Raw genomic sequence first — 22152 nt, 5'->3', positions numbered from 1 at the left:
TTTTCTAGTAATCTCATTTTTTAAAAAGTTAAATAAAAGGTAAAATTAATTTTAATATGTTTTACCTAAATTAATATATCTAAAATATAATCATTTCAACATAAAATCAATATTTAAACAGTTATTAGTGAGAAATATTTTACATTCTTTTTTAATACTAATTCTTTGAGATCCAGTGTGTATTGTATGTTTCCAGGGTATCTCATGCTAAATTTTCAATGGTGAAAGTTAAATGCAGTTCTACCAAAATAAGAGTGTGAAATATTTTTACACTGCTTCAATTTTTTAATCTGAATTTTAATCAAGGTTACATTAAAAGTTCAGTTTTTTAGTTACCTCAGCAACATTTCAAGCGCTCGTTGCTATGTGTGGCTACTGGCTACTATATTGAACACAAACACAATTGTTGTCAGCAGTTGCAGTATTCAGTCAAAATCTTTTCTCACCTCTCTCCGTATTCTGAAGTAGGAGCTGTACCTCATTGAGGATATGGTTTAAATTTTGGATTACAGATTTTTGAACAAACATTTTAAGGTGGTGAGGAGTAAACCTAACCCAGGACCAGTTATTGTTTTTTAGTTGTTTTAAGAATAAAAACAGGCCGGGCGTGGTGGCTCACGCCTGTAATCCCAGCACTTTGGGAGGCCGAGGCGGGCGGATCACGAGGTCAGGAGATCAAGACCATCCTGGCTACCACGGTGAAACCCTGTCTCCACTAAAAATACAAAAAAATTAGCTGGACGTGGTGGCTGGAGCCTGTAGTCCCAGCTACTCGGTACTTGGGAGGCTGAGGCAGGAGAATGGCGTGAACCCGGGAGGTGGAGCTTGCAGTGAGCCGAGATCGCACCACTGCACTCCAGCCTGGGCAACAGAGCGAGACTCCGTCTCAGAAAAAAAAAAAAAAAAAAAGAATAAAAACAAATAGGGCAAATGTTTGCATGCTCTGTAACGTGACTGGTGCACTGTGTAAACTCAGGTACTTGGACCTCGTTTGAGTAAGCAAGTAATGGATGAATGAAAAAGCCACATGGATCATCAATGAGTACCTTTTAATTTATGTAGTAGTTATTATAAATGTTTTGGGAATTCTATAAAAGAATTTTTCTTTTCCATCAATCAGATACGCAAAAAACCTTGAAAAAAAATATTTAAGACCCAGCTGGAATCTAAGAGGGGCTCTGAGACAATTTTCCAAAGCAGATTCAGTGACTTAGCATAGGTATTTTTTAGTTGCATCACCTACAGGTTGAGAAGACATTGACAAGCTATGGAGTGAAATTCACCGGTTACTCTGTTTCCAGTGCTGAGAAAGCTTAGTGACACTTTCTCTACAATGTCTTTATTCTCCAGCTTGCTTAAATTCTCTAGTGCGACTGAGTGTGATGTGAAAGCAATTGATGGGTCTTTGCTGATTTCTTCGAGATGTACTAGGCAGCAGTATTAACTCATTGCAAAGTATTCCTCTTTTCCAGTTTTCTTTTCCATTTCCTGATCTGCAGAGTTTCCAAATTCTTAATCCAAGTCCTCAAGAGACTAGGACCTTGACATACCTAAATGTCTAGAACCACATTAAAAAAATAAATAAATAAAAGGAAACAGGTAAGATTAGTCATAACAGAAATCTAGGCAGGTCAAAATCCTAATCTCTTTAGAACTTGCATTAAGAATTTGAAATTTTGCAGATCAGGAAATGAATGCAGAACATTTGTATTAGTGAGTTTATTTTCAACAGATTTTAAACCTTGAGTGCAAGATTCTGCCACGTGTTCATATTTTATGCTACACTGTCTATCTTAAAGGCAAATCTATAGCACAGTACGTTTGACATATCACTTATGCTGTCTCAAATACATCTTCAGAGATAAACATTACAAATGAGTTTCATAAAATGACGCACTTTGCTTCCCAGAGGGGATATTGCTCAGGAGGATAGGTTCCTATGTGTGAGATTAAGTTATAGGAAGTTTTCAGGATCCTCGTCATTTAGGCTGTGGAAGATAGGGAAGAAGTAGAAGTGATATTTAATGGTAAAGGAAAACTTACCACATTTTAGTCCTTGTCAAAGAAGGATATCAGATTTAAGCAACCAAGCAAACATTTCCCCTCGTAAACCAGTTTAATACCTAGAAAGTGAGGGACTGGAAATCACACAGGCTGTTCTGCCCCTCTAGGTGTATTCAGGTTTTTGTTGCAAATCAGGATGCTTTGTTAAATTCACTTAATGTATTGGATGGGATTGAGCCAAGCACTGCTTTAGTGCTGTTGGTATCACAGTGAACAAAATGGATGTCTGCATGAAGCTTATGCTCTGGTGAGGGAAACAGACTATAATACACTCAAACAATATGCAACTGCATTTCAAAGTAATTAAGTGCTATGGAGAAAGTGACAGAATCTGCTGTTTTACAGAGGATAGTGAAGGAAGTTCTCTAAGAGGAGGAGACATTCAGGCAGAGACCGGAATGAAGTGAGGGAGCAAGAGTGTTCCAGGCAGAGCGAGGAGCCAGTGCAAAGGCCTCGAGGTGGGAGCCTGCAGGCAGGGCAGCAATGTGGTGAATCGGGGAGGGGAGCGTAGGAGATGATATTGGAGAGGTAGCCAGGAGCCAGATCATGTAGGCTGTACTGTAGAGCCTTGCCTGGCTTTTGACTTTTTTTCTGAGAATGGTAGAAAACCATTGGAACATTTACACTTTAATTTCATCTTAACCTTTTTTGGGGTGAATGTATTTGGCAGTCTGGCAAAACCTGTGGAACCCTTTGCAGAATAATGTTTTTAAATGCATAAAATCCAGTGGATGTCAAAGAGACCATTTATATGGAAATACATAGACTAAGTCCCCCTGTAAGAGTCACTTATGCTCTGATTTACATTTTCAAAGGATTGCTTTGACTGTTATAAGTAGAATAGACTGTAGGAGCCATGAATGGAAGGCCTAAGACCAGTGAGATGGTGGGGCTGAGAGCAAAGCTATTTTTATTTATCCTACAGGGCAGTGGCCAGAAGTAGGGTTGTGCAACACAGTCTTTTTGAAGGCAAGAAGAAATATGTATGACTTCTATTTATATTTAATTTATTCTCATTTTTAATTGGTCTATTGAATATATATTTTATAATATCCTAATAGGACATTAGTACATCTGTATGGTTCATGAATAAGCCTACATATATCATAGATGCATGCTCAAAAAGTATTTATGGCAGTGTTTTTTGATCAGTCAATTCTGATGATCACGATACAGGGAGAGTGACCCTGTAAGAAACTAACAAAATGCCACACTGGTTTAGACCACATTTCATTTCAGATGAATTTTGTGGGAGAACGCGAGTTCTTGACGTGATTTAACCTCTCTAAATGTCAGTCCTGTTTCTCAAGCACCCTTACCTCTCCTTACGAGCCCTCATCTGGCTATAAGTCTGTTTTCACCTGATGAGACTTACTCTCACCTCTGAGGTGGCATATACTCCCCCAGGGAAACAAGTATCCTAGGGTTGTTGCCAGACAGAGAAAGTGGTTCTCGATATTCACCCTGATATTTAGGAGGTCCTGAGAGTGTCCTCTGCCTCCAGCATTGTGAGCTGTGGGGGCACAGCCTCACTGCCTCACCCACCCTCTGGGTGGTGTCCTTGCCTTCACTCACATGCCCTTCCTGGACTGGAGTCCTGGGTTTTTAAATCTCTCTTCCATCTGCCTGTCTCACATAGACCACTCTTGAGCATTTTCGTTCACTCTAGAGGTGCAGTGAGCTGAACAGTGTGCATCATTCCAAGTGCGATACAGCATAGTGTTGTGCAAGGCCATGACAGTTTCTGTTTTATACCCAGGAGAAGTATCTGGAGTGGAGGAAGGAGAGAAGGGAAAGTGAAAGAAGGGAGAGTGAAAGAGAAGAGCTGATTTTGCATGAAACCTGCTCTGGTACCACTGACGTGCAGTTTTCCTCTCTCTCATAAAGAAAGCCTTTCTTTTTTTCTTTTATAAAGAAAGAAATTCAGCCTTTGATGAAATGAGCAGAAATCTTCAGGTAGGCTTTTAAGGATGAAAACAAATGTATCATGGCTACAGATATGTCCACCCTCCGAGATCAAGCTGTGGCTGTTGGTGTTTAGGGAGATGCAGTCTTGGCCATGCTGAAAATACTGACAGAAGAATTTCCCTGACCTGCCTTTCCAGTAGGAATTGGTTTATAGAGGTGGGTATAGAACCTGGAAACAAGGTCAGTCTAACTTCACAACTCCTGTGCCCTAAATATAAAGTCATATTCCCAATTCTTTATATATATTTTTTCTGCTTCTCTGATTTCCGAGTTCTGCCTTCAGGCACTGCTCCTTCATTGGGCATTCTTGATTATTTTAAACTTTTTATTAGTATTTGCAGGAATGGCAACTTGTCAGTAAACTAGCCAGATGGTGGAAAAATAGCTTGATAAATCACTATAATAGTAACATGACTAAAATATCAGGGCACAAAGGAGCCTGTCCTCAGTTTTATTCTGAGTAGTGTTTGCCGCAAGCAGGAAACAATGTCAGGTGATAAGATTCAGAGCTAAGTCAAGCTATCTGCAGTTTCTCAATAGTGGACACAGCCACGAGGACACTGAAATAGCTCCTGGGTTGGAGAGTTGGTTTGTACTGGGAAGTAACTAAGAGTCTTATCATTTTCTGGAAAAGAACTATATCCTTGATATTATTTGTCAAAATGAAACTAGTTAAAGGAATTCAGCAAGGGGAAAAGCAAACAGTTTGAAATGGGAAAAAATATCCAAAGACGTCCACTTCAGTCTTCTTCATTTTATCTGCCCTTCCTGTGTCCTTCAGAATGTGGTTGCCTGTGATAGACAAGTCAGTTCGATTTTGGGATTGATTCTGGGAACTAGATGTCTCTGCTTGTTGCTGTAGAATTTCATGGAATTTCCTAGGTGCCTCATTGCATTTGAAGTGTGTTTGGTCCCCAAGGTTCCAGGAACCTCCAGTTTTAACTACATTTGAAGGCCTTCATGGGTGGAGGGCATTTTGAATTTCCAAAGTCTTAGGTGGCTCATTCTCCTTTTTTTGTTTGTGCCAGATTTCCCCTTGAGATAACAGAGCCTAGTGGGTGATCAGCAGCATTAAATACATGATGCTAACATGTCTCTCCTGCAGGGTGCTGGGATCTCTTACTTCCCCTTCTGTGTCCTACTCATTCAGAGCAGTCCTAAAGAACACTCCCTGTTTTGGATTCATTCTCCATCAATATGCTGAGAAAATACTTAAAACTTAAAAGACTCTCTGTTTCTAATATTTCAGATACCCAGAATGTCTGTAGACTTGGCTTTCTGGAGCCATGAGCTCTGAAGGATTTTATTGACAGCGATTTCAGGGCCTGTCTTCCTAGTAACCTCTGTGAACACAGGCAGAGGAAAGGGAGTTGAGACAGGAACTGAATACTGACTGCATGCAAGGCTGAACAAACGTTTCTTACGCACAACTGATTGAAACCTCACTATAAACATGGATTTATTAATAAGCTCACCCTCGTTTAACAGACAAATACACTGAGTTCTAGAGTCTGGAATGAACGCAGCAAGATCCCAAGTATGCTGACTCCAAAGGTTATGTGGCACCTCCACTTGGCTACCTTTTCTTCAGCCAGCACATCTTTTCTAAACTTTTGGCTTAAAGGAGCCAGAAGGTGAACTTTTAACACTGCTCAGTGATTCATCCTCTTTTTTTCCTGGTTTCCAAAACTGAATGGGTTTCCTCCTGTGCCTCCAGCCCTCCTTCATGTCCTCTTGGTTCCCTTTAAAAGAAATGCCCGTGTTTCTCGTTCCCCTTCTCTGTGGGTCTTACAGAGCAGTGGCTCACTAGGGCACCAATTTAATGAAATAAAATTTTCAAGCATGTTTGGTTTGATTCTAGGTGATACAAATAAAGAATTGTGAATGCTTTGTAGTCAGGTTTAAAGGGAAGGGGAAAGGTGGAAAGAAGAAAGTAGGTCAAGTATAGTACCTGGGTAATGTCTCCTTCAGGGCTGCCTAGTAAAGATTTAGCTTTTAAAACTGGGGAAATAATGGGATGCCATAGTACTTTGGCACCTAGGTATCCTGAAATTTTGAGTTTGGCGGTTTTTAATGTTTATTAGTTATGTGACTCTTACATATGCCAGGCATTGTTCTAATTAATATATAATATGCATGTGTATTGATTTATCTTCTCTAAACCCTTTGAGGTACCTATTATTATTATCGCTAAGAAAACAGAGACACACAGAGGTTTATTAACCTGCCCAAGGTCAGACAATTAAGGACAGAACTAGAAGCTGATCCCAAGAAGTTTGGCTTCAAAGCTCTTAACCACATACTAACCTGCCTCTCAGTGACGGGGCTCAGTAACTCAGCTTCATGATTTCACAGGTTTCCAAAGATTATTTTTCTTTTTGATTAGAACCAGTCCACCATACAGTTGGAAGGGTAAATATTTGTCATGTTTGGTGACAGATATGATGAGTTAAAAAAAGGTCTAAGGCAAAGTCATGTACTTTCTCTTACATATCCTTCCATCTGTATTTACTGTGTGAAAAGGTCACTTGAGCACAAGTGTTTGAATTTCATGCTTATAAGCAGCTTCCCTGTGGCTAAAACCTTGCTCTCCAAATTGATTTTAAAAATATTTTACAATAATGTATATTATTCTCTAATAAGAACACTCTGCAGTTGTTAAGCTATGAGCTTCCTAACTCAGACTTTTGTGATAGTATTTTCCATAAATGCCAGGGATTGTCAAGTGATTTTTGTTTTACTCTGAAATTGTAGACCTTTCTCATCATTGTCCATCCATCACATTTACTGGAAGGAACGGTGGCTCTGGGAGACCTAAGCTGTTTGCTTTGTCAGTCAGCTACCTGGCTGCAGCTTGTGGTAGGAGGGAAGGGGAGGGAGAAGACTAAAAAGCCTGAAATGGCAAATGAGTGTAGGTTCTGGAGAAAAATAGAATTAGAAGCATTTGTGGTTCAGATGAAAATAGCACATTTCCTTTCTGCCTGGACTGTGGGGGTGAAAGTGCTCCGGGGAATCGAAAATAAATAAAAATTGATCCTTCACCAGTCAAAGGAAATGCTCTGACTCTGGGAACTAAAATGACAGCTCCAGATTTGAGGATCTGGTGAAACCACTTTTGAAGGTTAACAAAAAAGAAAACAAAAAACAAAACACCAGGAGATTTGGAAAAAAAAACCCAAAAGACAGTGGTATACTATGTTAGGAAATCTAGTCTTTCAGGAATGAGTTAAACAGCCCTTTCCCAAGCCTGACCAGCAGGCAGCACAGGCTGGTTGGGTGTAATCCCTTTTGTTCCTGCTGCTGACCACGGTCCTTCCATCTCTTCTTGCAGGTGAGAAGCCTTATAAGTGCTCATGGGAGGGATGTGAGTGGCGTTTTGCACGAAGCGATGAGCTCACGAGGCACTACAGGAAACACACAGGTGCAAAGCCCTTCAAATGCAACCACTGCGACAGGTAAAGAGAAGTAGAAGTTGATGGGCTAGGGAAGAGAGATGGGGAAGTGGGTTGGAGGGTGAGCAGCACCCGTGTGCTTGGACTTATCACAGGTCTGACTCACAGACACTTGGACCTGGGAATGCCTTTTCTCCATGGAGAGGACCAGTGAGAAGAGGGGGTGCCCTCTTGCATGAAATCAAGAGGTGGTGTGAATTCTTGGTTCAGTTACACAAGCATTCAGAACACTAGCTTTGAGCCAGAAATGGTGTTAATCACTGGGTATCAACAAGATGTGACAGATAACTTTAGTATAATATGAAAAGTAGTGAGACAGAGAATGGTCACCTGTAGGGACTTCTGATCTTTGTATCAATGTCAGTACCACTTTCCCTCATCTATAGTAATAAGAAAGAGTAGAAAGCTTGCTTAATGGAAGGAAGGTTAGGGTTCCTATCACTATAAGGCTTTTCTCTGAACCATTATTGGAAATGAATTGTACTGAACAGAGTTCCCACTCTTTGGGGGCCCAGATCATTCTTTCTTCCTTGAAAATAGGCACAAGGGTGCAAAAAATGACGAGGTTTTGAGAACTCCTCCTGTAATTCAATTTTAAGCCTTCTGCATTCAATAGTAGAAGAAAGAGCACGTAGCAACAGATACTACCCAAGTAATAGTATCTGACAGCCCTGGCATTATCAACCAATAAACCCCAAAATGGAGACTCTGCAGGCCAAGGTGAAGGCAGGATTAGGTTTAGACATAATCAAATAATGGGCTTGCATCTGAGCGTGTTATCCTTCTAATCCTATTTCTGTGTTTAAAAGGAAGCTTAAGAAAATTAACCATCTTTTTAATGCAATACTAAAGGTCTCGGTTATGATGAGAAAAATGCTTCTAATACGATAAAAGCCCCTGAAAGCCTCAGGGTTCCCCAGCTTGCAGGATGGCAGCAGGGGCCTGGCTTTTCTTGGGAGGAAATGGGATCGCTTTTGCATCCTGTCTCCCCCAGTCCCTGTGTCCCACACCTCCCCCTCACCAGGGCTTCCTCTGTAGTAGTGTTTGGTGAATAGGGAAGGGGTGTCCAGACTGGTCACGTTGGCTTAGTGCTCCCTTAGGATGCTTATGAAGGAGCAGTTATGTTTTTCTTCCTTTTTTTTCCTTCTTCCTGGGAAGCTATTTTCCTCTTATCTTCATTCTCTAAGTACTAAATAAAGACCCCATGCGTCCTGGAGCCCAGAGATAACCTCCCACCCCAGGGCTGAGGAAGTGTACTTTATGCAGTTATTGTCTCCCATTCCCTTGGAACTCTGTTCTGCTACCCAAGAATACAAGTTATTGTTAAATTTCCATCCATTACCTAGAAGTCCTCCTGTATTTACATGAATCAGCAGCTGTCTTCTACAGAGTATGCTCCAGGAGAGTTTCTCCTTATTCCCCATCTTCCTTCTATTTCCATCTCAAGTTTCTCTGCTTTATGCTTCTCTCACTCTGGCTAATAAAGAAGCCCTGCAGACGGTGACTCTCTGTCCATAGTCTTTTGAAGGAGAGTGTTCTGTTACATCAACTGGGACCAAGATGAATTCTTTGTGAGTGGTCAGAGTGTGATGGTAGCGTGTACACACAAGTTGCCCAGCTCTGAAGGGTGTGGAGGCTGTTACTTGGAGATTGTGAGCATTATGGGTAGCCGTAATTATTGGATGTGGACAAAGAGTTCTTATGGGGAAATTGCCAAAGTTAGTATTCCACTCTTCAAATCAACTGACTTATTGATTTACAACCTTCCAGCAGTTGATGTATTTGGATTTAATCTGGTCTTTTGTATGATTTACGTGGAGAAATATTCCAAACCGATTGGTTATTTCACTGAAAGAGATGTCAGAGATGGGTGATTTGGTTAGTCTTTTGCTTTGTTTTCTTCTTTAAAATACACTACAGTTTCTGGAGCTAGAAATTTGCTGAGCAGATGGTACAAATTCTGCAACATGGTATTTGTGGGAGATTGAGTAGATCAGCGTCCCGCGACACAGGCCAATAGTGCATTTTCGACAGCATCAGAAATGAGAGTTTGTATTCCCATTAGTGTCTCATGACAGGCAGCACCTTGGCGTTTCAATTGCAGTGACTGTGCTAAGAATAGCCAGGTCTGGGAGGCAACATGGGGAACTGGAGTGGTCCCAAAGCAGATGAAAGGAAAGCCTGGAGTGACCGGGAGTTGGCATTCCTTAGAAGATGTTTACCTTCAGAAACAGAGGGCATCTGTAGCCCTTGGCAGGACATGGCATCCTGTTGGTACCGCAGTATATATGAGTGCACCACCTCTTGTCTCTTAAAATTTGAACAATTACACTGCCCTATTTAGAAGTTAAATAGGGTTTAGACTTCCTTTCCTTAAGCATGTACCAAGTCTTAACGTATGCTTTTATTTTGCCTATAGGGTAGTTTTAAAAAATTCATGACGTTTTTGGTTTGGTGGTTTTTTTTTTTTTTGGCCAACATTTAAAATCGTTAAATGTCACACAAAAAAGTTTGTATTTCTGGCTTTCTCTGGAAAAATCAGATCTGGCCACAGTGGGCTCACATTCCCATGTGGCTGTAATTGGATGTAGCTGAAGAGCAATCATTACCCATTTGCCATAGCCATGTGATGACTATGTTTCCACTGTTCCCAACACTCCCTGTGGCTCCACAACTCAAAGGCAAGCCATTGGTTGCCAAGTATTGTCCTGCTTTCTGTTGTTTCTTCTTACAAGAAGAGCTATACTTCTTTGTATCCATGCCTTATCGGAAGTGGAAACAGATAGCCCAAGAGTGCTGTGTTTCTTACACTTGACCCACGGCACATACTTTATCTGCCTGGCCTTGCAGACACTGGATTTTGTGACTTCTGGCTTCATGTTTGGGTTAGGAAAGAAAGCACAGTAGTAGTGCCATTTCTTCACCATCTGACTGGACAGTGCAGCCCCCCTGAGTGACCAGTGGCTAGAGGGATAAGTGGTTTTTCAACCCACAGAGTTGGAGGCTGCTGATGGTGGTAGATAGGGCTCAGTTTCCATCAGTGGTAACATGCAGGCCCTCATTCTACCGACTGACTCAGTGCAGTTATAATCCAGGGAGACAGCTACTAGCATAGTACATTCCAGTTCTTGGGCAGTTTAGAGGGTGCATTTTGATCTTTATGTCAGCCCACTTACAAGTGGTAAGAAATACCAGCCCGTATCTTAGCCTCTTGGTCACCTAGGAGATTGCTGTTGACTTAATCCCTATGTGACGTTAGTGTGCCTTTTTTTTTTTTTTTTTTTTTCATTTGAGACAGTCTGGCTTTGTTGCCCAGGCTGGAGTGCAGTGGTGCGATCTCGGCTCACTGCAACCTCTGCCTCCGGGGTTCAGGCGATTCTCCTGCCTCAGCCTCCCAAGAAGCTGGGATTACAGGTACCTGCCACCACGCCTGGCTAATTTTGTATTTTTAGTAAAGACAGAGTTTTGCCATGTTGGTCAGGCTGGTCTTGAACTCCTGACCTCAAGTGATCCACCCACCTCAGCCTCCCAAAGTGCTGGGATTACAGGCGCAAGCCACCACGCCTGGCCTAGTGTGCCTTTTTCATAAACGAGAGAAATGACTGTGGGGTTGACTAGTTCTCCGTTATGTACAAATTTCAATAATTAAGGACCTTCTTATTTAAGGTCACCTGGCTGCTGTAAAGTTATAAATACCCTCTAGGGGTATATTACTCTTAAAATTATTTGATTTTGCACTTCTAGATGCCAAGTTTATCTATTACCTTTTACTATTCCTATGTGGAATTCAGTAAGTATAAATTAATAAGTATAAGTTAATCATGACTAAGTACCTTGCTGGGGTATTGAATTTAAATAAAAACCTCAATAGTAAGGGACCTGGTCTAATCCTAAGCATCATACATTTTTTTGGAATTTGAGCAAATAATGATGCTCATTTGATTCAGTAGGGGTGCAGTTACATTTCCTACCATGTTAAAGGTTTGGTTTACTTTTTTCCACTTTTTTTTCCCTGAATTTGAAGGATAAAGGGAGATGCTTATACATATGTTGCTAAATACCCAGTAATTGGTAAAGGCAGAAATAAAGCCGAACACATATATTACCGAATGGTTCTTTCAAATAAAGTTCTGTATCAAGAATACTAATTTCCCGAGAGTTCCTAGGATATAGAAAGGAAAGGAAAGGGGTTTCCCACTGCCAGGCCCTCTCTTCACTCTTTACCATCTCAAATCCCTGCATTCCTCTTGGACAGGCAGGCTTCTGGGTGTCTGTGTTGTTGCTTCTCACAGGTGCATCCTCCTCAGGCCTGACCAGCTTAACCTCAGGATTAATTTTCTAGTTGCTGCCTTGACCACTTGCCACAAATTTAGTATCATGTTTATATATTTTTCAAGTTTATGATCTTACAGTTCTGTAGGTTAGAAACTTCCAGGTTAGAAGTCCAACATAGGTCTCACTGGGCTGAACTCAAGGTTTTGGCAGAGCTGCATTTTTGTTCTGGAGGCTCTAGGGGAATATCCATTTCCTTTCCTTTTCCAACTTCTAGAAGCTGCCCACATTCCTTGGCTCATGATGCCATTCCTCCATCATTAAAGCTGTTGAGTCCTTCTCGTGCTGACATCTCTCTGGTTCTATCAATTCCTTCTCCCACTTTTAAGAACCGTTGTGATGGCATTGAGCCCAACCAGACAATCCAGAATAATCTCCCTGTTTAATGTCAGCTGATTCATAAGTTAATTCCATCCACAACTTTAATTCTTTATCATGTAACCAAACATAGTCCTAGTGTCTGGGCATGAAGTATAGACATTTTGGAGGGAGCATTATTCTGCCTACCAGAAGCTCCTTAAATTGACAGGCCAGTTCTCTCTTCTTCTCAATGTGGTTAAGCAGATGTGACTAAGAGTGTGGGCTCTGGCGTCAGACTGCCTGTGTTCAAATCCTCTTTCTGATGAATATTTCATCTGGTAGTGGGAATAAGAACGGTACCTTCTTTATAGGGATCTTATAAGGATGTTACATTTAAAAAAGAAATACCTACAAACAGAATGTCCCAACTTGGATCTCCTTTCTCCAGGTTGTTGGGATAATGAAGGAGGGAAAGAGAGAAAAAGAAGGAAGAAAGAAGGCAGGGAGAAAGAGAGGGAGAGAGGGAAAGAGAACAGGCAGTGGGCAATACTGAGTTGTACCCTCAGGACATGAATTATGCCAGTTAGATGCTAAATTCCCTGCAGGCTATATTGATTTTTCTGTGTACCAGTGACATGGAGTACTAGTTTTTAAAGAAAACTTAGTGACACTGTTTTATAGCAAACCAAAGCCCCTTTAGAGGCATCTCTAAGGGATTATCTAAATATCTTCCTCATACAAAGTCAGGGCTGGAAGTAAGCGGGTATAATTGGAATTGTTATTATGCAGCATGTTATTGGATTAGATTGTTTTCAGTTGTACTTTTCGCATTTTGATGTAGTTTTCGTTTTACTCTTGTCCCATTTCACTTCATTCCCTTGGAGTTCTATCCTACACATGTACCTATTTAAGGAATGGACACAAACAGGGGGTGTGGAGAATGTTGCGGTCAAGGGAAAGGGTGGATATTTTTTGTTTGTTTTAAGAATGAACAAACATAGGGAAATCCTGCCCTGAACAGGAAACCCTGCTAACCTGAACAGTGTAGCTTGCTAACATTCTGACAGGAGTTTTGGACTGTAGGGGTGTCTCAGGCTTCAGGGAGCCTGGGAACTTTCTCATAGGTTAGAAAGCAGCTAGTTTCAGGCGAATGATCCAGGGGGAAAGCATACACTCAGAGCTCAGAATGACTGCTGTCATGTAGGCTGACTTCACTGGGATTTCATTCAGAACCTGAGATTGAAGCCTGCAGCGATTTGGAAACACCCATACAGTCAGGTTTCTGTATGTTATAGACTGCAGTTAGCCTCCAAGGGTATTTATGCGCTCAGGTAACTAAGAAGAACAGAATTAGATTTGTCTTTAGGCTTCGTTGGATCCAGCTTCTCTGATATTATCATCTGGACTCTTTCTATCCCCCAGAACCCCTTTTTCTCTGTTGACTTCATTCTCAAGCCAACTGTTTACCACAAGGGCAGTATAGACACCAGTCACTCCGGGATCCCAGTGGAAAGAGAGCTTCTCTCTTCCAATAATTCCAGCAGATGTCCCAGGGCTGGTTCTCATTGGCCTTTACAGGTCACATGGCTGTTGCTTAGCAGAGTACTGTGGCCACAACTTCAGCCTCACACAAAGGAGAATGCAGAAGGGTTGCTACCCAAGAGAATATCAAATAGCCGGTGTTAGAGGAAAGAGGAAAGAAGATGACCACTGGATCCACTCTGACATGAAGAAGGCACTCAGTTATGGGCCTTAGGTTCCAAGAAACACCTTAGCCTCAGTTTCCTTCACCCCCCTCCTTTCTGCCCCCAACACACACACACACAAAGCGTGAGAATACTTACCATGGAGGGTTGGTGAGGATGGCGTGATATTAGGAAAACCCTTAGCATAGTGCCTACATATCGTAACATACTCAATAACTGAGCACCCTTCTTCATCCTTTTTTTTTTTTTTTGACTTGAATATAGAGTGTCTGATAAGCCTGTAAGTAGTATCACAAGCAGTATTTCTAGGCTTTCATTGTAAAGTTTAGGGTTGAAATCTGGGTGTTGAAATTTCAAAGTTCCACCCTTTGATGATATAGACTAATTATTCTTTATTATATTTACAGTATGCAGGCATGACACAGGTTTCAAAAGCACTTTCCCATTCTTCTTTAATAATCACAATTATGATCATAACAGTTAACATGCACTGAGATCTTACAGTGTGCCAGTCGGTATTCTAAGTACCTTGCATAGATCATCTCATTTAATCCTCACAACCCACCTATGAGGTAAATGCTATAATTATCCCCACTCTACTGAGGAGGAATTAAAGTACAGAGAGGTTAATGTGCTCAGTCACACAGCTATTGGACGAGATGGGATTTAAACCCAAACATTTTGCCCCTTAAACTTACCTTCCCAACACATGGCCCTGTTTCTCAATGCATGTGCACTGTCTCTGTTTAAAGTAAGGGAAATCATTTCCTAAGGAGTGATGCAAGTCAAGCTGTTTGCTGGGAGTTCTCTAATATCCTTGTTGTTTATATCTCCTAGGTGTTTTTCCAGGTCTGACCATCTTGCCCTCCACATGAAGAGACATATCTAAAAAACCGAAAGGCCAGAGTTGCCATGGCATTGGCTAGTGTCTAAAGGAAACACCATGAGGCAGGGGGCTGGACTTCAGGCGGGGACCCATTGCCTCGCAGAAGAAAGTTCTCACTTATAAACCTCTGTACACACACACACACATAAACACACACTCACAGACCCACACACATACACACTGTCATGCACTCAACTATATTTAAAATATATACGTCTATTCTTTATGCCTTGCCCTAGCCAGATGGAAGAAGATGAAGAAGGAAACCAGGTGAACTCAGCAAGGCAGACTGGCTGCTTACTTCAGCACTATTGGAATTATTTCCCGCTGTTGCCAATGGAAATCAAAGAAAATGGATGTGACGTCTGTGCAGGTGGACGGCAGTCCGAGGGGCTTATTTAACTTGCTTCTCAGTGCAACTTGATAGGAGAATCCAGCATCTTAAAGTTGCATATGTGTAGCACTAATGTTTCTTTTTAAATAGTTGGGGGAAAATGACCTAGAAAACCAAATTGCAGTTTGGTAGCCAAAATTAACTCTTGGTTTATTTGTCCTTTGTGTGTGAAAAGTCCTACTATTCCGTGCGTCAGACTTCCTCACAGAACTGTTGACTGGTTTTGGTTCTTAGTACTATTGAGATCTTTCGCGTCGATCCCAACGGCCTTAGCGGCGGCAGACTGGAATAACACCTTACACCTTTCTGGCCTGCATTTCTGTAGACTTCACTCTCAAGGGAGGAGTTTTCTTTTCTTACTTTTTGACTTTTGCACACCATATGCACTAGGGATTCTGGAAACTTCTAGCATGACTGCAAAGTGGCCAAGAGAATAAAGTCCTTGATGATAAATCACAGTATATCCCTTGAGCCTCACCTTATTGCCAGTGCTAGATTTTTTCTTTTTAATCTCTCCGTTTTTGCTAACGAAAACTTGAAAAGCTTATTTGGAAGCTTAAATGTTTTATCTTTTCTCCATGGACTAAACCTCTCCAGGACTCTCTCGGCACCTGGATGTCCAGCTCTCGAAGCAGCCAGTCAGATGGGACATCACAGTTCTTTCATCCTCCTTGAGGCATGATGACCTCAGCTCATAGTGATCAACCGTTGTGCTGTGTGTCATTGCTACCCCATAACCAGTTACAGCATAGATGTCGCTAGTCTCAGAGGGCAGCTGCGTATTTAATTTAACTCTGGTTTATGACCTGACAAAAAGCCAAAAATATCACTCTTTCCAGGAGTGGGGAAAACTGAGGATGCCTCCCAAGTCTAGTGGCTTCACAAAAGATCATCCTGTCTTCTCTGTCATGCCCTCTGAGCTCCTATTCCCCTACTTGTTACAATACACAATTTAAAACGCCATTGTGGGAGTGAAGGGTTGACATTTAAGGAAAAGGTTGAGGTGTTTCTCTCATGGGCTGTGTAAAAGGAGAGACACGTTTCTTTCTTTCTTTTTTTTTTGGCTAGGCCCACCATGACTTGTGACCTAGAACCCCCAGGATTAACAGAGGCCTCACATTTACTCTGCAAGCTGACTCCAAAGGAGTCTACAGTCCTTACTTGTCATGCCACACTCACACATCCAGTAGTGGTCTCTATCTACCCGCATTCCTAGCTAGCTGGCACTGGCCTCAACTCCAAAGACTGCCTTTAGGACCATCAAATGGCCTATGCAAGCAAGCGGGGTGGTTATTAGGACAGATTGTATATTTTGTATATTCTGGGACCATCCCTTCAAGACACGTCTATAAAACAAAAATGGCGCTTGGTCCACACACGGTTGCTGCTCCCTCCTACCAGCTGGCTCCCCTCCTGTCCTCCTTTGACTGTTTGACTCATTGACTGTTAAAATGCCACCCCATACATATTTGGGATGCAAAACTGAAGTCAAAAGGAAATAATATAAGAAACACAAACACATATATGACAGCAACCTTCAAGATCTGGGTTTTCAGCTTTCTGCAACCTTTGTTTTCACTGAAATGTTGAAACTACTCGTCTGAGGGCAAAGGAACCTCCTCACAAATGCTATAGCTGCCAATTGGACACTTGGGGCATTTCGAGGTCTGGCCCTAAGAATTTACTTTCTCCTTTTCCTTTTTTCTATTTAGACCAAAAAAAACAAAAACAAAAACAAAAAAAAACACAAAATAATACAAAATGAAAAAAAAAAAAGAACACCCGTTAACACACACGCACACACACACACAAAATCTGTCCATTTGCCGGAGGCAATTGTATGTATGTTAGTTGGAGGGTATTAAAAATCAGTTTTATTCCAAAGATTTAAAACTAGACATGACTTAAAAACAATTTCTGGAGCACTGCTTGCTGACAATCTCGTAGTTCTCTACTGCATTTGAGTGCATTTTGTGGCCAGTCCATCAGGGCGTACCATGGGATTATATTTGAATGTGTGGTGCATCCTTCCTGGATGAAGGATGTGTGAGGGACCTTGAACCTCAGCTGTATTAAACTGTAGCGCCTCCAGTCAGTGCACTAGATGAAACTTTTAGACACCCTGAATTCTGTTGGTTCCTTTATTTTCCTTTATGTAGCAGCCTCCAGCATGAATGCACGCACACGCCAGTGATGGCATTAAGCCATGGCCACCACGATTTGCAAATGTTCTCTCCCAAGCTGGAGCTGCTCTTGCCTCTCGAAATGCTATTATTAAGGGTTTATAATACTTAATTTAATTTTCGAACTGACCAATGCAAGGCTCTATTAAAAAGAAAGTTTAAAAAATGCAAAAGAGTAATCATTGCTTGTTTGCTCCCTATTGTCATCTGTGGTCTCATTTGAATGTGGCAGAACAAAGGCCCTTTGGTCCTCATCAGTGTCTGAAATGTTCAGTAATTTCTCTCTCTTTTGTATCAGTGAGGTCCTTTGTAATCTGCTCCTGACCTTTCTCGGAGCAGGGTGCATTGAAACTCAATGGTGGTGCTTGCTTGCTTCAGAGTCATTTGTTGACTGTGAGAATTGGCCTAAGAATTTGGTGGGTGCTAAGTGGATGGCTTTGAAACTGTTCTTCTTTAGCCCAGTTGACACCCGTGAATGATGACCAGTCCTGATCATTTTGGAAATGGATTTGTAATAAAACGTCCGTCACCTCTGCAGTGGCAGAGATGGTTACTAAGAGCCTCTAGAGCGAGCAGGTTTTCCAAGAAGTAACCTGAAGACATTTTGCTCCCAAGAGGACTGGTTATTTAAAACAGTGCATTAATGGACATTTGAAACACATTAAACCCCTTTCTCATTTCAATTGTTATCTCCTAACCCTCCAGGGGATCCCAAATTTGAAAGGAAAAACCCGGCCTGGTGTTTCTGGTGGTGTCCTAACAAGCACGCTTTTATCCAGGGTTCAGAGTTGGACATGTAGAAAAAGAGTTTCTAAGCCACTGACAATTTTTTTTTTGTAATTTCAAATTATACTTCTTTCTCCTGCCACATGACTGTAAGTCATAGACATGGAAACCTGAAATTATAATGCTGCTCCTAGCTACTGGCCTCCTGCCCCACCCATGGTTAATGGCTCAGCTCAATGCCTGGTGGTAATGAGTATTATATCCAGAAAAAGAGATGTTCAGATTCCATGACAAAGCTGCATTTTTGTAAAAATATTGGAGACCCCAAAATGAACTTCATGCTGACCATTTCCTCCTCTCTCTGTGCTTTCCCTTGCAAAGCCCTTCAAATATCCTCTTCTCTCGACGCCATCTCCTCTCCACCTGCACCTCTTGTGCCCTTTGTACATCTTTGATTGCCTGATGATAACAGGGTAAAAGGACAGCCAACCTCATGCCTGATTAGCAGAACTGAATCCTAGTTTTAAAAAATCTTCTCTGGCTTCAGAGAAGATTTTATAAGGACTTTTGTTTGGGATAAGCTTTCCAGATTATCCATGTCTATTTGCATCAAAGGGGAAAGAAATGGGGCTTTTGGATGGCTCTTCCAGTGCATTCGAAACATTGCCTCTTGCCTTTATTCCTGCATTTTATGGCAAAGCCAAAAGAAACTCAAGTTGCGAGAACAAAACCCAGTGACTCGTTTTGATGGTTCAAAATGATTTCCTTTATGGAAGTCACTTCATAAAATGTTAAGTAAAAAGTGGGAAGTGCTTCTGTCTTCTCTTTTGCATGAGTTGCTTTTAGGAGCAGGAAGAAGGTAGGCAAAGTAAGATAAAGATGCAACACATTTAACTAAAACAGGTTCATTTTTTAGTTTATTAGAATTGTTTTGAAATCTTAAGAGGGCCAGCATTTCTGGCTACAATTTTGCACCCAGAACATTGCCAAAATGAACATTCAGTAAATAGAACCTGATTGAAATTTACTCCTGGAAGCTTTCCTTTGCATTTTCGGGAAGTGGCCACCTGCGAAGCGCAAGAGTTGGGGGGGCAGGAGGGGAGGACTCAAATTCAGGGTGTCTGGATTAAATTTCGGTGAACATGGTGATATCTCAGTTTGAAAACTAGAGGGCCTATCCTGAGTATACATCAATGTCTCTTTGATGGCCTACTTTCCTCAGTGAGGATCTTTGGGAATACTTGAGATGGAACAACAGAAATGTGTGAAAGGAAGCAGAAACTTCTTGTAAATAACGTGACCTCCCATGACGAACTGCCTGAGGCTTCAGGGTTTTTTCTTGCTTTTAACACTCTTAAATCTCCTCTGTTGGTTCCTAATAGATCCCAGAAAAGGGAAAAATAAAGCTGCAGTTAACTTTCTTATGTGCATCCTTCCAATATAGTACTGTATTTTTCAGGTGTTTTGCATTTAACATAAAAGTCCTCGGGAAACAGGTGTCAAAAACAGAGAGAGAAATCCTGGGCCATCACTTCACAAATATCCCAAACAAGATATTCTTTTCAAACAGGGCTCCCTCTCAGTGGTCATGAGGGAAGGTTGATAATGTTCTTTGTTGGGGACTGTTTATACAATTTTTTTTCAACTGTGAGCTTTGGAATCGTAACTTGCTGTGAGTCCAGCTTCTGTCTACTGCCATGAGATGGACCCCACGTCAGCATAATGAGGGTGGTATATATGCTCGCACCTAGACATGCGCATATGTACCTGTCGTACCTTCACGGAAGGAAAACAGGCTACTGACGTTTCGGAGGAGTAGCCACCAGTGCCTAATATCTTTTGGGGGGGATGGATGCTTATAATTGCCAGTATATCGAAACCACACTGGGAGTTCCACATAGCGGGGAGGGATTGGGGGTGGGCAGAGGGGACATTTTAAACCTAGGCCTTTGGACTGGAGGCAGAACGATTTCTGCAAACCTAGGTCCTGAAGGCTTTGGGGCTTATTGGCTGGTTCTCAACCTTTTTGTTTTTTCTTCCCAGCATGCATTTCCTATCTAAACCCAGACTTAGTTTAATTTCCTTATCTTTCACTTCTGCTTCATTCCAGGGAGGAAAAATACACCTGTTAATGGCCAAGATCTCCTTGCTAACACAGAGGCAAAAATAAATGTCTAATGTTTTTGAAGCCTCCCCTTCCTTTCCACAAGCCCCCACCCGCCCCCGCGTCAAGCTCCTTCTCCCACTTCCTACTCCCACACAACTTCCCAGCCACTGAAACTTTTCTTTCAAATCTCTTATTATCCTCTTAACAGTTGCTTGAATAAATTTATTTTTGCACTATACATTTTCTTTTTGCCAGATGTGTCTAACAAGTGTGTTTGGAGAGACCTACTCCCAGCCCCGTCTCCTTCCCCGCCTCCCCCCGTCACATTCTCTCAGGCCTTCTCTGGTATTTATAATATATCACAGAAGTACCCAGTCTTATAGCCCTCGGTTATGCCTTTTTTTGACATTTTATTTTTTTTAAGCTTTTTATATATATATATAAATATATTACTTTGTCAAGTTTTTTTGCTGTACAAAAGTCTTAAGATTTAAAACTATTATTTGTATTATATGATGGTGGTATGTTAATGTTACAAAATTATTAATGAAGAAGAAATTTATTTTTGTTACTGGTCTGTTTCATAATTCTTTTTTAAATTGGTATATTGTAAGATATCTATGCAAAAAATGTTATGTGACGCATTTTTATTTAAGAATGTAATATGTGTAATAAACAGTAGAATGTGTTTGGCCTTGGAATACTTTACTGTATTTCTCCTTAGCTTGTTTCACTGGGGAAAAAAATCTTCGAAAGACGCAAGTGGGTACTTACATACTTCGTGAAAGTTTTCTTTCTTGGAGAAAGGGAAAGCAAAAGGTTGTATTAGGTTATCTTCGTTTGGGAAGTTGTGTGTGTGTGGGCGTATGTGTGTATTTTATAGTTTCATTGAGGCAGCTCAATGCCCAAATAAGGGTCACTGAGTTTATTTCTTCAAGGGGAAAAAGGGAGCCAATTGTTGGAGATTATGAAAAGCAATATTTTAGAATGATAGAGATTACAAGATGTTATTTGTTTAGGGGGTTGGGAGAGGCTTATTGAAAGCGGTTTATTTGGCGAGAGAAGGAGGCAGTTTGTTCTGGGATGGTGTTTAATAGGAACCTATTGGGAAAGGATCTTTGAAGCAGTTTGTGAAGGAAGGAGGAAGCGGAAAGATCAGAGGGAATAATTGAGGTGAGGGGTAGGGGGCAGTAAAATGACAGGAGATGGTTGGAGTGGAGAGGAAATGGGTAACCGGAAGCCAGGAAATCCAGCCGGCTGTGGAGAGTACAAAAAACTAGATGGAAATACAAGCAGCTTCAGACCCAGAGAAGAGAGGGAGATGAAAGCCCCAGGGAAAATTCTCAGAACTGAAAAGAAAAGTACTAAAATCTCTGCCACACACGACTTCCAGGAAAGAGCATCACCAGTAAGGAGGAAGGTAGAGAACCCAGCTGGTGGTGTCGCCTCAGCATCCCGAGCTCAGCGATTCCCCGAGAGAAGTGGTGTCATTCACAGGAAACAGCAGTAAAACACATTTGTCACATGGGACACAGCAGTAGTCAAGCTTTCTTTGCATTCTTTGGACTTACAGAAGTGGATACGGTGGTGAATAACCTCTATCCCTAATCAAATGAATCTGACAAGAAACTTTCCAATAAATGTTTACTTTAGAAACCGTGGCTAGTGTGACTGAATTTGCTGCATGGACACAGACATTTCTCATGTCCCTGAACAGGAAACAGACAGGTGTCAGGAGTGTAACAGCGGGTTTGGAAGGGAAGCTGAGTGATCAAGTTCTTGCTCTCATAAAACTCAAGGTGAAGAGAACAGTAGGTGCTGCAGGGGCCGGGAAAATGGTTTTGAAGTGTTAAGCATCAGCTGCCACATCTCCCGAACAGGCAAGTGAGCTGGGCAACACGGCAGCCCAAAGCTGACTGACAAGAAACCACATGTGTAGTGGGGAAAACACAGCCCCTGGAGTCTGAAGACCTGCCTCCTACTCCCTGTGTCTTCAGTAGCTCTGGGACTAGATGAGTAATTTCATTCTGATAA

The 22152-nt window shown here is 41.5% G+C and overlaps 1 protein-coding gene across 9 annotated transcripts in view; it reads left to right on the top strand.

Moving 5' to 3' along the window:
- Positions 1-20806, top strand: part of KLF7 (KLF transcription factor 7) — a 98783-nt gene extending 77977 nt beyond the window's left edge. For 5 of the 9 annotated variants that reach the window (XR_010149847.1, XR_010149846.1, XM_054679239.2 and 2 more), the window contains 2 exons: positions 7364-7487; positions 14660-15558. Coding sequence is in view for 7 of the 9 variants with exons in the window: in XM_054679239.2 (XP_054535214.1) it covers positions 7364-7487; positions 14660-14711 (176 nt within the window). In the remaining 2 variants the exon portion in view is untranslated. Of the gene's footprint in view, positions 1-7363; positions 7488-14659 lie in introns of all 9 variants that reach the window. The other 4 variants (XM_054679242.2, XM_063790684.1, XM_054679243.2 and 1 more) reach the window with 1 other exon arrangement.
- Positions 20807-22152: the final 1346 nt, after the last annotated feature.

Source organism: Pan troglodytes, chromosome 13 (genome assembly GCF_028858775.2).
Source record: "Pan troglodytes isolate AG18354 chromosome 13, NHGRI_mPanTro3-v2.0_pri, whole genome shotgun sequence".
Taxonomy (NCBI): domain Eukaryota; kingdom Metazoa; phylum Chordata; class Mammalia; order Primates; family Hominidae; genus Pan; species Pan troglodytes.
The sequence above is the reverse complement of the archived record's forward strand: the minus strand, read 5'-3'. Positions and strand labels throughout refer to the sequence as shown.